Genomic DNA, 17579 nt, shown 5'->3' with positions numbered 1-17579 from the left:
TGAGAGCATGTGCCACACTCAAGGGAGGACTTTCAGAACTGACCTAGGTTGAAAGGCCAGGACCAGGTGACCATAGCCTTGAGGGCTAGCACTAGGAAATGTTTTAAAGTTGCTCTTTAATGAAATGCCATTCATTGTAACTCACCCACTAGGAGTGGAGGAGAAAAGGCCTTGGGGGTATGGGGTCAGGGAGTGGGCAAAAAGGAACCTTTTATTCTGAAACTGGAGTAAAAAGTTATCCTTTTACCTACAGTCTGAACTTCAAATAATGTTTGAGCAGCTTGAGCTTGGACTGGGTCCCATAACACTGCTTGTCTTCAGCTACCTCCACTCTAAGGGCTTCAAAAACAGCCACTCTTCCTCTCTACCTGCTACCTGACCCTCTGCATCCCTTCCCTCTCTGGCCCTCTCCACTATCCTCCAGAGAATCGACTGTATGGCCAGGTTTCCACAGCATCCCTTCCCGCTCCACCCCCCACACCCGCCCAGCCTTGTGGCCCCCCCCGTGGCCCTGCAGGGCTTGGGCCTCCCTCCTTGGGAGGCAGGGAGCCAATCACACAGGCACTTGGAAAGGGCTATGGAGGAGGGTCCGGAGGAGCTCTGTTACCTTCTGCCTCTGGAACACGTGAGTGAGGGGAGCCACCTGGCAATCCTTGTGTGCCCCAAAGACTTTGCACAGAGAGCAGGTGGGGACTTCACAGTTCAGACAGTAGATGTTGATGCGCTCCTCTTCGTGCTCCTCACACATGGGCTGGTCCGACTTCTTTTCTGGTCTGGGAGGAGGTAGGCGGATCAATATGTCAGCTCCCGTTGGGCAGAGCGGAGAGGGGTAATCAGCATTGCAAACCTCGACTAGTCCCTGCACCCCCTCGACCCTATGCCAGAAGACTCCCAGGATCCCTTTCAGGTGCTCAGAGCCCTCCGCAAATTCAGTTTCCCTACTGGTTTAGCAGTAGTGTGCTGACAAATTAACAGCCATCCTGGAGATGGGGACACGGAGACTTTGATCTGTAGCATTTGCCAATTTCCATGGTGTAAGCATTCCCATTGTGGTCCATTTCACGGTTTAAAAACTGGCTAGTGCAATTCCCCCTGAAAGTTGAACACGGAGCTCTTTCGTTAGGAGTGTGCTTTAGCAGTGTCTCCACACTCTCACAAGTCTCTCAAGACACTTTCCATTACGAGTAAAGAAGGGGAGGTTGCTGATAAACCTCAAGTTTGCACCAGTCTTGCGGAGGTGCTAGATCCCATCCCTCCAGCCTCTGGCCCCAGAAAACACCTTTCCCACCAAAAGGAGTGAGAACAGGTGTAGGCTGGGGGAGAGCAAACCTCTGATTATGAATCCAGGCACTGGTTGGAAGTAGCTGTGTGTGAGAGGGAAGATGTCAGCACGTGCTGTATGAATTTGTTTTGGTCTCCTCCTGCCATTAGCACAGAAAATGGAAATAACTTCCTGAGGATTTGGCAGTGGTCAAGAGTGTGTAGTATGTGCTCAGTGAATGTGAACAACTGTACCGAATACTTTAGGCAATAAGAAAACTGCCACATGCTGGTCTGGGACATGGTGGCAGCTTGGAAGTACGAATCTCACTTCCAAGTTTCAGTTTTCTCAACAGGTCAGCACTAACCGAAAATTTTCACAACTGCCCAGGTAATAATGGAGCATTGGGTTTGTACGTGCCGGTGAGACAATGACCAAGCAATGAAAACTTGAAAGCCTGAGAGGGTGTGACAAGTCATTGCTGCTTAAGGATAACCTGTTAGCTGTGTAATCACCTGGAGCAGCCCACGTTCACAACACAGCATAGAGCCCTGTGTATTCCCCTAACCTTCAGTGTGGTTTAGGTGTTATGATCAAGGGCAAAATTATGCCAAATTGTGGTGCTTTAGGCTCCCTCTGGAAAGCATGGTGAGAAATATGGGATTTTTATATAAACTGTCTAAAGACTGAGGCTGTTAATAGTTTTCAGAGGTATTTGGAAAATTTTAATACAAATCCAAAACCTTTCTCCTATTCCCAAACACATGGTCACTTAGAAGCATCTCAGATTTGGGACTGGATCTTTTTAGTTATCAAGATCCACTTTTTTAAAACTATAGGTTTTTATGAGCCATGAAATTAATTAATATGGGCCATGAAATCAGTTTAGGGGGTCATGACTAGCATTGTTAAAATCAAAATAGAATAGCAAATACTGTGAACTACATGTAGTAAGGATAGATAAGTATTGATATGTGAAACTTTTGTTTCAGGTGTACATACATATGTATGTGTGTACATATGTGTGTGTACATATGTATATACAAAAGTATATATTTTGTATATGTCTATATATCTACATCCATCTATATATATAATAGTCACTGGATCACAATGTAAAATGTACTTCTGACAGTGAGCCATGAATAAAAATGTTTGAAAACCATTGATATTGATGTGTGGTATCATGTAGCTACAGCCCCAGAACTTAGAGAAAGGCAGAGAATATGCCAATTTACGTCTCTAAGTCACCAGGTAGAAGTCAAGTGCTTGAGATTGGGCTAGTGGTTGGGAGAAGTCCTGTGTCTGGTAAGGAAGTTGTATGGACTTTCAGCTTCAAGATTTTGGAATCTGATTTTTGTAAAAGGAATTTTTACCTGCTCTTGTACCAAGCATGTTTTCCATGAAGTCTATGACCTATTGACTTAACTTCTGCCTTATGCTTGGAAGCTAACTGGGGAAAGTAAACTCCACAACTGAAAAAACTATCCCCACTCCCAGGTCTGTCTGAGTTCTCCACTAGAATGTGAGCTTCACGAGGGCAGGGGCCATGGTCTATGTTCTTTTTTGCTGGCTCCCCAGTGCCCAGAACAATGCCTTGCGTAGAGTGGGTGCTCAGTAAACATTTGTTGAGTGAATGAGTGAGAAATGAAAGGGAATTTGCCAAATTAATGGACAGTATTCCCTGTGCTCTGCCATGAAACTGCTCATCAGGAGAAGGCATGTGAAACATGGAGGAAGTCTGGGGTCACTTGACACCTATGAATGGCAAAGGAAGAGACCAGACAACATCCTAAAGGCTCCATTTATAAATGACAAAGCCCTCCAGAGCTTATCTAGAAATTAGGAGTGGCGATTTCCTTGGTCAAAGGCTTCTCCACCTCTAGAACCTTCCCTCCCAGTATCTCCACCTCGTAATAAATGTCAAGCAAGTGTCTGGAGCACATTATTGGACAATGGCACAGGTGATACTACTGTGGCTCATCTCCCTTAGGCATTACCTGAGGGTAGCCTGCTTCTCATGCGCTGGTCTGATGTCAACAGCTCTGACCAGAACTCAGGTATATGCAAACACTGACAATGTGGTAATAGCCATACAGCTCTATGTTTAGTTTTTGATTGTGATTACTTATTTTTTCATAATGCAATACAGACTGAGAACTACTTCCCATATTCCTTATTAAGTTTTTCTTTTTTAGGTGAGAACACAGGCTCAGAGGCAACCCCCACTTATAAACATGAGTGTATAATGAAAACCTCTAGACAACTTAAAACATATAATAACAGACATGGGACAAACATGGTGCATAGAATAAAGATGTAAATGCACTTTCATGAGGTGAGGGTGGCCGAGCTCACAGTTGTGGTTCAGGGCTCCGTGCCAAATGCTGGCAGTGGCCCCTAGCCATTCAGTGCAGGAATGGCTGTACAGTGCGAGGAGTCTGTAGCCTGCTGTCCGTGGTCTCTGAGGTTGCTGGGACCATCCTAGCATTTCCTGAAAGGTGGGCATCTGGTCTTGGCAAGGCATTTCAGGCAGTACTTTTAGAGTCAAACTGATCTTAAAGCTTAATTCCAGCTTGGCTTCTCCATGTGGTGGCTGTGTGGCCTTAGGTAAGTTACTTAACCTCTTTCAGGCTCAGCTTTTACTCATATTTAAAAATTGGGCTAAGGGTCTTCTAATTCAATGTGGCAGAATGAACACATGCATTTATTTATTTATGTTTCCCATTGAAATCCCACAAAATGAGAGTAAGGAAATAAAATGGTATAAATCAATAAGGACAAAAAATGAGCACAATGACAGCAGATGAGTGACACCAACAAAATGTTGGAAACTGGGAACATCTGGATGAAAGAAAGTGACCTACTTGAGTGGCATCTCAGTTCTGCTAAGTGCCTGCAGGGGAGAAGCCTACAAGAAGCAAGCTGACTTGGGGACCTTGGAAAGGCTCTGGAATGGCAGAGGCCTGGTACTCAAAGGTGAGAGTGTTGGGGAGGCTGAAAAGAAGAGGACTGTTTGCACGTTTTAGAAGATTACTTGAGGATGTGCTCCACAAAAACAGCAGAGTAAACCAACAAAGGGGAGGACAGAGGATCCAGAAAACAAGGGATTCAACCCAGGGGAGACTAAACTTGAAGGAGAAGGAGAAGCCCAACCCCACGAGGGCACAGTCCTAACTGTCTATAGTGAAGTCAAAAGATAATGTCTAAAACTGAGAAGGCAAGAACTAGGAGTGTACTAGTAGGATACCTGTGGCACTGGGTGATAAGTAGTAGAAAGACAGCTAAAAGAATTAAAAGTGGTTGACTTTGAGAAGAGAGACTTGGGGGGCAAGAGAGAGTTGAGCAAGACAGTAGGCCTCATTAGAGGCCATTAGGACTATTCGATGTTTAAAATTATGTGTATGAATTACTCTGAGTAAAATATTACAAACTTTTAATAAGGTGGTATTAATAATCATAATCACAACCTCACACGGGATTGTTGTGAGAATTAAAGAATTACACGATTCATGTGTAAAGTGCCCTGAACAGTGTTTGATGCAAACTCAGCACATTTTAGTTTTACTAATTTCAAAGTTAATTATTATTATGTTCATTATTAATATTAGCGAAATTACTTCCTTCTTTCATCACCCTCTCCCCCAAACTGTGGCTGGTTCAGAACTATGCAGAATTCTAGATAATAAGGCCAGGTTTTGTCAAGACCTACAATCTCTAGCCTTTCTGCGGGAGGTCAGAGTCGACCAGCCCCTCCCCTTTCTGCCCCCACTCCAGTGACTGCAGGCCAGAGCTGGGTTCATCTCACTCTGTGTGGCCAAGGTTATTGCAGCGTCACCTAATGTGCCCTGAGGCTCAGGGTTCTGGGCTGGGAAGGCTGCCAGCCTCCAGGGAACAATTGGGTTTATGCCCAAGCATGCGCCTGAGCCCTCTGTGTAACTTGTGGTTTTGCTACTAAGTAAAAGTGTCCCAAAGGCAAGTCTCAAATTCAAGAAACAACAGCATAAGAAGAATTTGATAATCACAGAAACACCACTAGTGCACTCAGCTGTGAGCTTCATTGTTGGAAATTTGGTCTTTGCTTTCATACAGTTTGCTTGCCTGGGCACTATTTTCGGCAGATGCACCACACAGACTTTATAGTTAAAGTCAGAATGCGTCTTGTAGTTTTACTCACGCTACTAGTTTTAACATCTCGTCTTTTCTGGATTTCCTAACAATTATTATTATTATTTCACATGTTTCAAGCTCTCACTGTGGCAAGTAGCAAAACAAAAAATTATTGCAATAAATAGAACATGTGGAAGATTTGTGGTGTGTTGCTTAATCAGCTGGCACTTGTGGAGCAACTGTTCTGTGCGAGGCACCGTATTAAGCACTGAATCTGTTGTTATATAAACTCCCTTAATAACGGTTTGGTTATTAATTGGCTGGTTAATTCTTTTAAGAAACAGTGTGTGTATTTGCATTTTAAAGTAATTAAATACATTGAGATCAGATCTGTGAAGCAACAGCAACAACAGTACTTTCCTTCCTCTCAAGAGGACTTTGGAAGCGAGGGCAATAGCTGGCTCCACATCTCTGCAATGTCACCAGCGACTCTTCCTCCCCAAATCCATCTATATCCAGGCACTATCTAATTCAGTTTTCTTAAGCAGAAACTAATAACCATAATGATTATAATAATTATATGTTAGATTTATAGAACAGCTTTCTTTCTAAGAATGCAAGGCTCTTAGAGCCGTGCAGATGTTCAGTAAATACAGACTCCTAGTAAGAATCACAATGAGGTCATTTCTGGGTGTTCCCAATATTGCTATCAAGCTTCGTGGACTGGCCTGGCCTATGTGTACATCTGAAAAAGGGCTCTTCACACCATGCCTTCTAGGAATGAGCTCCTGCAACCATGTCGCTAGGAAAGGCACTCTATAGCCAATGTGATTCAACCAGCAAGAGGCCTTTTTTAGGATATGTGAATGGATGTATATACTGCATATCAGTCAACTGGTAAATGCTAAGAGTGTGCAGTAAATACGATCTAGAGAATAGGGAAACATCACCTGAACTCCATCTTTTTTTTTCTCTAAAGTTTAAGTAGCTAAAGGCCAGGACTAGGACTTGCTTTGCAACTTCCCAGAGACAATACCACAACTAACTACTTAGAGGATTTTGTTTCTATTATTATCATCTAGATAACTTTAAGGTGAGACTGTCTGAACTAGGGACTGGACTATTTTGGAAGATGGCATTTCTGTTAATTTTCTGTAAAGTTTTGTACTATAATTTTTCTGCTATGTAGAATCTGGAGCTGCAAAGGACCTATGAAGGGCAGAAATGTCTACAACACATGTAATAGAAAGCTTGAGTGGGAGCAGCATCATGCCTCTTTCATTCTCACCATCTAGACTGGATTAGTGTTAATCAGTTACTTCGTTCTGAAATTGATACAAAAGCATGGGCACCCACTCCTTTCTCTCCTCCCATGAGCAACTCTCACTCCCATTGGGAACGACTGACTTGGAAAAACATTTTCCTATAAAACAATTAGCCCATGATGGGTAAACAAGTATTCAGTGTAGTAACTCACTAAAACAAACAAATAAGCAAAAACCGGCTTCAGTTGGGTTTGGCACAAGACGAACCATACCTGGTGGACTCCTGCTTGTAGATGTCAATGATATTTTCCACCAGCAGGTTCCTCTGGAGTCCGTATATCCCATGTCTGTCCAAAACCACTTCATGTCTACAGGACGGGCAGCGGAATCGGCCCCCTGATGCCACAGTGGTGCCTCCTCTTGTGGGCAAATACGGGTTAGAGGCCTGTTCTTGCCAAGCAAGAAAAGAAGAATTGAGTAAGGCCACAAGTAGCTTTTCTGAGGCTTGTTTTCACTCTCTGTTACCACAAACAACATCAACTTCTCCTTTAAGCTTTCCATAAAATAATCCTTTAGGGCCTTATCAGCAATCAGTCCCAAAACAGGGGGCCAGCACTTAGCCACAGTCAACTACAGTGTTACCATTTTCAGCACAAAGTGCTTTTCCATCCAACATTTTCATAACCAAAGGTTCCAGCGAGAAACCCAACAAGCAATGTCTTGGGCAGTAATTCATTTACCATTTTGAAACAGACTCAATGTTTTTACTTTTTTAAAAACAAAGATGATTCCCAGTATTGAAATAAAACTAGATTTGGGAATTAGACAGAGGCTGAGAGCACAGCACAAAACAAATCATTTAAAAAAAACTTGTTTTTCTTGAAAATGAACGCAGCCTTATAAAGTTTTCTAAAGGAATTAACTTCAAAGTTAAGCATCGGATTCGGGAAGGAAGGAATCTTTTCCACCCCCTAAATTCCAAACAAACCTACCTGGAAAATATCACTGGCACATTTCCTACACAGGTTGTGCTGACAGGGGAGAATGACCACGGGTTTCGTGAACATCTCTAAGCAGATCGGACAGATGAGTTGCTTTTCCAAGTTATCCATGGTCTGCTGCTCTTTAGAAAAAGACTTGTAATTCAAAGAAGCGCTCATCTCCTGGCCGTCCCCGTGTGTGCTGCCAGGGAAGGGGTGCTCTGAATGGTTTCTGCGACTGTTTCCTGGAAATAATTCCAAGGATTGTGTGATCAAGTGTCCTTTACGTTTCTTTTGGTGGAGGACATGATTTCAGGCCCAGGTTCAGAGTGGGTGCTGGAGCTGTTTTTAGCAGTCAGGGGTCACGTGAGAGTGGGCTGACTTGTCCATATAAGCCAGTGACAGGAGGATGGATTCTGACAGGTGACAGAGAACAGAAGCCAACATTCCTGCCCCAGGGAGTGAAGAGAGTGGGTGGGAAGGAGGATTACAAACCCCATTTAGATGGGGCTGTGAGAGGAGGTTGAAGCTGACAGTTGTCAACAACAAGTGCAAACGTGCATGCCTAGTCACTGAGCCAGCCCCTCCGTGAGCACTCAGTAAGAACGTGGTGACGGGTTTCTGCAGGAGGGGGGAGGACGCAGCACAACAGTCTAACTGTGTGAGGAATGCCGTTTCTGTCTTGAGAGTTTAGGGAACATCTCGCCCAAAGTAGCATGATCACATTGTCTTAGGTGAAAACAAATAAAACAGGTCTTGAAAATCATTATCCTGGCTTCACGAGGACAATTGTCTAAAGAGACTTGCATAATGTGAAATACTTCATCTTTGCCAGGGTTGTGGTCTGGGAAAAATTCTAATTTAAAAAGTGAATTCAAATCTTTTTACCATAAAAGTGTCCACAAAATTAAAAAAAAATTCCAAACACTAGTTGATGATCCAATTTTTGAAAAAGTTGTGTACTAAAACTCTAGTATGCTCTTTTCTCTTCCACATTGCTCTCCCTCCTCCCTATCCCTCTTTCTTCCTGTACCCTACCATCACCCCTACGTATCCTAAAACACAAAGGAAATTTGATAATCTTTAAAATTTAGTTTGCAATGATAACCAGTAATGGAGTAGTAACTGGCACATGGGGTAGCGGATCTATTATTACATTTTGTCATATGGCGGGGGACTAACAACAGATCAGTGCCGCTGCCAACTGAGGTGAAAATGGAGTCCTGCTGGCTATACAGTTGCTTCTGACTCCTAGTCACCCTGTTTTTATCAGACAACGCTACTCATAGGGTTTTCATGGCCAATTTTTTCAGATGTGGGTGGCCACGTCCTTCTTAGTCTGTCTAGTCTGGAAGCTCCGCTGAAACCTGTCCACCATGGGTGACCCTGCTGGTATTTGAAATACTGCTGGCATAGGCAGCCAGGTGGTGTGGTTCTCTCACCGGGAAAGGAACCTGGCTGTAGCAGTGAGAGCACTGAATCTTAACCATTTGACCACCAGGGCCTGCTTCCGTACCTGGGTTCTAGCTAGTCTGAAATACCTATATCCATTTGTATTTGCTTCTTCCTCCAAGCTAGTTTTTTAAATGCTACTTTCCCTGGTCATTTCTGATATTCTTGGTCTGCTCTTGAGTTACAAATATCAATTCTGACATTTTCCAGGATTTTGTGAAACAACTGTTTCATCAATACATATTTCATCAAAAAATTTAAAATCAGGTCAAAAATGAAAAGGAAATACATGTCTATTTTTTATGTGAGGAATTTGCAGCTTTATTTCTCCTTGATTTTAAAAATCTCAAACAATGAATACATTTGGTTAATATATCCCCAGTGTGGACTTAATTACCAGTAAGGAGTGGGTTGGTGTGATTGGTTATGTGTGGTCTTAGTGTTGCATGCACTGAGAGCTTATTGAGAATCTAATAAACTCCATTAACTAATTATAAGTTAACTGCCTAGGCTAGGTGAACTGAATTAACTCATTTAAAAAAATTAACCAATTCCCTTCTTCACTGTAGTTGCTAAATAGATACTGAAAGGAATGACAACAAGCAGTGACAGTGGGGCACAGGAGTGCTCAGAGCGAATGGTGCTTTGGGCTGGAGTGCAGAGCATGCTGCTGGCACACTGGCAGGCCATGAATACTGTTTTTAACACTTAATAAATTAGGCAACAGGAAGTCGTTAAAAGTTTCTCACAGAGAAACGTTTCCACGAGAGCTGTGCGTTGGATAGATAAATCGGGCAGCGGTGGTTGGGATAAATGAGAGTGAACATGACCTGGCCAAAGACCAGATGAGAGGTTATTACCAACAGCCTAGGTTAGAGGTTATGACGCCTTGGCACAGGCAGATGGCAGTGGGGAAGGAAAGGAGGAAATGGACTCTGGGCTGGTGACGAAAGTAGAATCCACAGAGGTGACTCAGACGCCCTGAGTCGGAGCAACCACCGATGATACAGTGAGAGGCTGCACAGTGACTCAGGAGACCGGCCTCTCCAGCTCCTAGGTCCACCCTGCTTTGTGATCTTGGGAAAGTGACCTCACCTAGCTGGATTTCAGTTCTTTTATCTATAAGTGAGTGGGGTTCATACCCTAACTTAGCAGTATTTGTAGAAAAAAACACTCTGAAACAGTATTAATTTTGACATTGAGAGTCCCAAATTCAATTATTTGATATAGAGTTGGTCCCTATCCTCTCCTCTTTTTTACTCTCTGCTCCTTCTTGCTCTCCGCCTTTCACGTTTTCTTAGAACTGCCCCTGGAAACTACACAGGAAAATAGCAAGAATCCCATAGGAATATGAGCCAAGTCAACAGATAATAATCACCTTCCCCTCCTCAACGTCTTTTCTCCAATCCTCGCTCCTCCCCACTCTCAGAGACCAGTAAGCAATGGGGTGGGCATGTGAGTTGGGAGTGGGACATGGGAGTAGCACTCTGCTCTAGGGAGGAAACAAAAAATTTTAGTCTGCTCCCAACTCATTCACAGAGATAGGGAAAATTCTGGAACTGAATCAGAATGGAAGTCAGTTTTAAGGCTCTGGGATTTGGAGTGGACCTGGGCCTCCACAGAGACATCAAAACTAGCTTAGTCTCCAGAAGGCATCCTGGACTATACAGGAGTGGTGCATGACTTCCTCCTTATCTCCTCCCCTCACCCCACCACACACTAGGACAGGGGGTTGAAACCAATCTGGGGGAATTACACAGGGCACTGCCTTAGTTGGAATCCCCGATTGCCTCTCATTCTTGAGTCCCACCAGACTGGAGCAGGAGTATGTTTAGATACATTGGGAAGCTGAAGCTAAACCACCGCTGTTCTCACCTCGTCCAGCAGTTTCCCAATCTCCCAGATAAGTCAGAGGAAGCAAGATGAGTCCCTAAGAACCTGAGTATATGCCCAACAGTGGCTTTGGCACTGAGGGGTGACAATAGAGAGAGAAGGCTTTTGACCTCTTTCAACCTCTAGCTACCAGGCCAAAAGGACTCAGACTTCAGGGACCAGGGCATAGGAGCGAAATGTAGATATCAGTGTGTTCTTTATCTCAGGAAGGGAGAAAACGAGGTTCTACAATCTGTTACTTTTAGTACTATAACACCACAACAAACATAATAAATATGTACAGAGTACCAATCACTTCTTAGAATAGTTCTCCAAGTTTTATCATCTCCACTGAGCCAACTGTGGCTCAGTGAAGTTAAGTAGTTGCCCAGTGTCATATGGCTGCTAGTTGTGAAGCAGATTCCAAGACATATCTTTTGACTACAGAGCACGCGACCTCATCCACTACGCTATGCCACACCCATGCTCTACAGCACACTGTCCATTAGAATTTTGCAATGATGTAGTGTTCTATATCTGTGCTGTCCAACCTCTAGCCATGGGTAACTATCGAGTACTTGTAACGTGGTATTGTGCAACTCAGGATATGAATTTTTAATTTTATTTAATTTAAATTTAAATAACTATATGTGGCTAGTGATTATCATATTGGACACCAGCCCTAGAACATGAGATATTAAAAAATCTTGGAGGAAAATTGGAATGTATATGAAGGATTCTCCAACACGAACTGGGTCCCCCTCTTTTGGTGGATTTGTACTTCCTGGTTAGAAACTCCTCTCACCCTAGAGTAGTTAGAAAAGCAACATCAACTCTTCATTCAAACTTGCAAAGCAAGACAGAGCATTCTGGGAACAGGAGGCATTAGAAAGTCCCAGGGGATCAGTCTTAGGAGTGCTGCCCTTCCTGAGGATTCCGGAATGTCCTTGGCATTTCACTTACAGATGATCTCTCTGTCTCTTCAGCACAGGTAATTGCAAATCCAGGTACTTGAAAATAATCCAGGTTTAGCTCAAGCAACTAGCTAGTCATTCATCAAACAAAACAGAAGACTTATGGTCAGATGGACGGTGGAGCTAGAGGGGAGTAAAAAGTAGATACAGTTTGAGGCAAAGCAGTAAGGCAGATAAAGTTTAGCTTTGATGGAAGAGAAGACAAGAGGAACTAAAAGGCTGATCTTGCTTCTGGATCAAACTATAGTAGAAGGAAGGAGAATTCTTCCTTCTTGTCCCCTTCTTGTTCTTTTTCTTGAGAAAGTTGGTGGCTGACTAAATCTTTAAAACAGGGAGAGAACACCAGATGATGTGGATACGGAGGGAGAGAACTGGGGATTGCTGAAGTAGGGGGTTTAGTTAGACTGGAACACTAGGGCATGAGTGGACTGAAACTTCAGGTCAACTCTAGCACCAGTTAAATCTCCTTCAAATCACTTTAGTCCTATGGCAAACTAAAGGCCAATGCTTAACATTGTGCAGACCAGGTCCTCTTAAACTAAGACAATGAGGTTAATTCTTTTGTGCAATATGCATCCATCCATCCAGCCATCCATCCATCCCTCCCTCCCTCCTTCCCTCTCTCCCTTGATTAGTGAGAGCACCCTAGGTGACCTGTGGAGAAAAGCAGCACTTCATTTGGGATTTAGATGAACTGGTGTTCTGAGTGCTGGCCTCTGTTGATCAGTGCTGCCATCTAACCACAGGAGACATATATAGAGTATAATGTTATTTCTTTTGGTATCCTGGAGCTCAGAGTGTGATCCAAAAAAGCACTTTCTAACCATTATTTGGCTTAAGAATTTCTCAGATAAAAAATATAGTTGAAAAAATATATATACTTGGAAAAAATACAATCCAGAACTCTCTTTCCAGTAAAAGGATTCTTGCAATCTTCTTACACCAAAGACTCAACTCATGACATCTACAAAATACTTAACATTTTGTTCCTGTCTACAATGTCAATCTTTTCAATTTAGCTGCCTATCTGGCAATAGGCAGTTTGAATACATGATTTTAAAAGTTTTAATGAAAAGAAACATTTTACAAAATCTAAAATAAAAAAGAAATGAACTAACTGGAAAAGTACTTAACAGAAGCTAACACTCTGGCGTTTCTTTCATTAGATAGTTTGCAAACTTCTGGCTGAAAGCTTTTTTTTCCCCTTGATAATTACTCCTCCAAATCTGTTGTTTATAAATTTTACTTCATCATAAACATCTCTGAGGAAATGTTAGAAAACTAACATATTGTAGTTTCCTCTCAACATTTCTTGGCATGATTCATATACCAGAAATAAACAGTGACGTTCCCAACAAGTAGCAAATACTTTAGCCTAAGACTTTCCCAATGGCCATGTCTGAACTCCTTACCTTGGCTCCAAGGCCTCCTTGACTCCACACTTAATATCTACCATCCCCTCCTCTTCCCCTCCACCCCAGCCTCCTCAATGATTTCTCTGAATTGACTCTTGCCTTCTGCAATCTATTTCTCATGTGTCACTCCCTATTTAAATCCAACTCATGGTCATATTACCCATAGGATAAAGACATTAATCCTCGCTGTGGTCCCTGGGCCTGACATTATCTGGATGAGCTATACATATGATTTAAAAATTTTAGGAGCCACATTAAAAAACAGAAACAAATGAAATTAATTTTATTAATATATTTTATTTAACTCCCAAATACATAACTATTATCATTTCAATATGTAATCAATATTTTTAAAAATGAGATATCTGTGAATAGAGATAGCTTTATTTCTTCCTTTCCAACCTGGAGGTCTTTACTTCATTTTTCTTGCCTTATTGCCCTGGCTAGAAACCCCAGAATGGACATCCTTGCTTTGATCCTGATCTTAGGAGGAAAGCATTCATACTAAATATAATGCTAGCTGTGTGTTTTTCATTGATGCCCTTTATCAGGTTGAAGAAGTTCCCTTCCCTCCCAAGTTTGCTGACAGTTTTGAAAACGAGGAATGGATATTAAATTTTGTCGAACGCTTTTTCTAAATCTACTGAAATGATCCTGTGGTTTTTATTTTTTAGTCTGTTTACTATTATGAATTACATTGACTTTTGAATGTTGAACCAGTTTTATATTCTTGGACTAAATCCCACTTGGTCATGATGTATTTTCCTTTTTATATATTACTAGACTTGGCTAAAATTTTGTTAAAAATTTTTGCATCGATGTTCATGAAGGATATTTGTCTGTAGCTTTCTTAAAATGTCTTTGTCTGGTTTTAGGATCAGGGTAATGCTGGCTTCACAGAATAAGTTGGACAGTATTCCCTCTTCATCAATTTTCTGGAAGTTTGTGTATAATTGGAATTATTTCTTCCTTAAATGTTGGTAGAATTCACCACTGAAGCCAACTGAAGAATCAGAATGTTACTTGCCCAAGGTCACCCAGCTAGAGAACAGCAAAGACAGGAAAGGCCACCAGGTTTCAAAGTCCACATGACTAACCACTAAGCAATAGGGCCACTCAGCTTATACCTTTAGACTTTTTGTATGAATTCCATTCCACACCTGAGCTGCTGATCCTGAGATGTTGTTTGAGTTCTCGTCCAGCTCACCTGCCCCAAACATTGTCCTCTACCTGGTTTTTGGGTGCTTTCTTTCCTATTCCTTCAACTCATTACCTATTTCTTGTTCTTTTAGTCATTTAGAGTTTCACTGCCAGCTCTTCTAGTCAGCCAGCTAGAACACCCATAATCCCAAATGGAAACTGGAACATATCACCTGATCAAAGGACTTTTTTCCTACTTTGTAAATTTGTTTTTACAAAAATGATGATATATTTTGTGAATCACTATACGTTCAATTAAAAGATTTTATTGAAAAGAATAAAATGAGATAAAAATGGAGACTGCCCTAGAAAATGAAAGCTATACCAATGAAACACAGCAAGTTTTACACATTGGTAACAAAAACGTACAGGTTGCCTAGAACCCTAAAAGGGACATGGGATAAAAGAACTGACATTTATTAATTGTAATCCTCAGAAAAGGTAGTATCTCTGCCTTTGTCTAGAAGATTTATGCTTTGTGTTGAGAACTGCAGTATGGTTTCAACAGCTTTTATAAAGCTATATTCTAGAAAATTAGGATAGGGAGAATTTATTACCAGAAAAGCCTTTGTGTGTGTTCTACTCAATTTCTGAATCTTTCAGTGAGTGTATGCATGTCTGTTTTGTTTTTGTCTTGTCTTTAACAAAATAGACTACACTCAAGGGCAGCTCTAGATAGAACTTTTCTGGATTGAACTTTTTTCTCCAATTAATTCCCTCTCAGTGGTGGTCTCCAGTTAACTCTCCATGGTTATTTCCCAGCAGGAAAAGACATTAAAACCCTCCTCCAACAGCAAGCCTCTGTGTCTAGGGCCTTTCTCCACTTCCTCACCTCTCCTCAGGTTCCCCTGACTTTATCCTGTCCACGTAAGATCTGTCCAGAGCCGGGAACCCCACTGTCCGCAGTGGAGGTGCAGTGGAATAGTCCTCGCTTCCTAGGCTCAACATAAATCTAAAGTAGCCTTTAACTCCCTTTCCAAGTTCTCCGGTTTTTGTTTTGTTTTCCCATCTGTCAGTTCCCCTTAATTATGGGTAGTTTGACTCAGCTGGGTCCCTGGCAGTGCAGCTATTAATCACCAATCACAAAGGAGTCAGAGTGGCAACAGGTGTGACTGCAATCTGTCGCCATTTTTGGAGAGCAAAAGAACCCATTTCGTGAACTTCCCAAAGTGAATGGGTCTAAAATTTTAAAATTAGAAAAATAAACTTTGCCAGCACCCATTGTCCCTTGTCTGGGAAGTTTTCCAGAGCAGTAACCTCAAGCTCGCCGTACCCATCTCTTGCCAGAGGGCTGACTTTCTGCTCTTGTTCGAGCGGAATGAGAAGCAAAAGAAAAGCCACCACAGGCAAGGAGAGAAAAAGGCTGGAGGATGCGGGCATCGATCCCGCTACCTCTCGCATGCTAAGCGAGCGCTCTACCATTTGAGCTAATCCCCCACCGCTGGGCACGGCTGGTTATCTCTTCCTCTAGAGAGAGGTCAGAGGATTTGGAAGCGAAGATAAACATTTTTGACTACATTCTTGATCTTGCCTCATGGCTGAAGGCAAAGTAACAAAATGTGTGCGTCTCTCCTTCGAGCCGGAATCGAACCAGCGACCTAAGGATGGCCACAGGTGCACGCCTACAGTCCTCCGCTCTACCAGCTGAGCTATCGAAGGGAGCGGAGGCAGAGCGCGCCGACGCCTCGCCATCAGTTCTAGTCATTTTATAGGCTCCGTGCGCTTTCTACCGCGTTCCCTCCGTAAGTCCCAGGTTCCTGGAGCACAAGAGCCTCCTCGCGGACCTCCCACCTCCTCACGACGGCCGGAGCGAGCACGGCGTCGCCCACCCTGACCGGGCCTGGCCCCGGGGAGCCGCATTAGCTTTCTTTGTGTGAGAACAAGCAGGAGGCCGTGACCCCGCGTCCTCCCGCCGAGCGCAGACTGACGGCGGCGCTTGAACTTGAACGGCACGTCCCGGCTTCCGGGATTCGCAAAACACTTCACACGGGGGAAGCTAGCGTAGGCCGAAACAGGAGCGAGAGGGCAAGAATTTCCAGCTGTTTTTCGGAACATAATGTGTATTAGGGAAGGGTACCCGAAGAAAGGACTGTAAATCATAGGAAGCAGGGAGAAAAAAGCCACGCGTGTCTCCTTCGAGCCGGAATCGAACCAGCGACCTAAGGATGTCTTTCGTCAGAGCATCAACTACAGTCCTCCGCTCTACCAGCTGAGCTATCGAAGGGACGGGAACGCAGCTTTCCCGTCTTCTGTGATTCAATTCATAAAAACCAGAGCGCGCGCAACCGTGAGCCAGAGGTCGAACTGAGCATGCGTGGGGAGTACCCGGCTCTGTGTTGCTTTACGCGTGCGCAGAAAGACAGCCGTCTCTGGCTCCCGGGATCCTGACTGGCCCGGGAAAGGGCTCCCGACTCGTGTGTCCAGGGCCTTTGGTGCCAAGACTCGGGGACTCCGACGCTGCCTCCACATGCCTGTCGCACTTTTCCTTGACTACCCAGCGTCGGGGTTGGCCGTCAGCAGTGGCCTTAGCACTTTGTACTCTATATCTCCCCCCAATTCCGCCTGGTGTGAAGGGCCAGTGGCGCAATGGATAACGCGTCTGACTACGGATCAGAAGATTGTAGGTTCGACTCCTGCCTGGCTCGGGATTTTTGTCACCTTAGTTTTTAAAACCAGAGATTACTCCTCGCTCTGTGACCTCCCAACCGCGAGGGCCAAGCGGAACTCCCTGCGCCTTGAGCTCGGAGACCGTCGCGCGTCGTGTCCAAGGCAGCCCGTCAGACTTCCGAGACGTCGCGAGCTCCGCGGGCGCGGGCGGAACGCCGGGCCGGCCCCCTCCAGGGCGCTGCGGGCCGAGGGCGGAGGCGGCGCGGGCCGAGCTCGCGGGCTCCGGGGAGGAGGCCCGTCCTCCCCGCACGAGGCCGGCGACGACGCGGGGCCGCTGCTCCCGCTTCTCGGTCCGTCGGCTCTTGTAAGATGCTTGAAACGTTACCGTCCCTAAGTCGCTGAAGAAACCGCTCCCCCATCCTGCGCGACGCAGAGGGAAACAA

The 17579-nt window shown here is 43.9% G+C and overlaps 1 protein-coding gene and 4 non-coding genes across 13 annotated transcripts in view; 1 reads left to right on the top strand and 4 right to left on the bottom strand.

Annotated features, from left to right (window-relative positions):
* The window catches only part of TRIM55 (tripartite motif containing 55), a 45126-nt gene extending 37198 nt beyond the window's left edge, over positions 1-7928 (bottom strand). For 8 of the 9 annotated variants that reach the window (XR_006885684.1, XM_046642682.1, XM_046642687.1 and 5 more), the window contains exons 1-3: positions 7629-7928; positions 6909-7081; positions 608-773 (exon numbers count right to left, since the gene is read on the bottom strand). Coding sequence is in view for 8 of the 9 variants with exons in the window: in XM_046642682.1 (XP_046498638.1) it covers positions 608-773; positions 6909-7081; positions 7629-7796 (507 nt within the window). In the remaining variant the exon portion in view is untranslated. Of the gene's footprint in view, positions 1-607; positions 774-6908; positions 7087-7628 lie in introns of all 9 variants that reach the window. The other variant, XM_046642686.1, reaches the window with a different exon arrangement.
* Positions 7929-15893: 7965 nt separating this feature from the next.
* Positions 15894-15966, bottom strand: TRNAA-AGC (transfer RNA alanine (anticodon AGC)). Its single transcript has one exon. It is a non-coding gene; the product is annotated as a tRNA-Ala (tRNA).
* A 133-nt stretch (positions 15967-16099) lies between these two features.
* On the bottom strand, positions 16100-16188 carry TRNAY-GUA (transfer RNA tyrosine (anticodon GUA)). Its single transcript is given in 2 exon segments — positions 16100-16135; positions 16152-16188. It is a non-coding gene; the product is annotated as a tRNA-Tyr (tRNA).
* A 472-nt stretch (positions 16189-16660) lies between these two features.
* On the bottom strand, positions 16661-16753 carry TRNAY-GUA (transfer RNA tyrosine (anticodon GUA)). Its single transcript has 2 exons — positions 16717-16753; positions 16661-16696 (listed from the first exon to the last, which is right to left on the bottom strand). It is a non-coding gene; the product is annotated as a tRNA-Tyr (tRNA).
* A 348-nt stretch (positions 16754-17101) lies between these two features.
* TRNAR-ACG (transfer RNA arginine (anticodon ACG)) lies at positions 17102-17174 on the top strand. Its single transcript has one exon. It is a non-coding gene; the product is annotated as a tRNA-Arg (tRNA).
* Positions 17175-17579: the final 405 nt, after the last annotated feature.

The sequence above is a fragment of the Equus quagga genome, chromosome 16 (genome assembly GCF_021613505.1).
Source record: "Equus quagga isolate Etosha38 chromosome 16, UCLA_HA_Equagga_1.0, whole genome shotgun sequence".
Classification (NCBI taxonomy): domain Eukaryota; kingdom Metazoa; phylum Chordata; class Mammalia; order Perissodactyla; family Equidae; genus Equus; species Equus quagga.
This window is presented reverse-complemented; position numbering and strand designations above follow the sequence as displayed.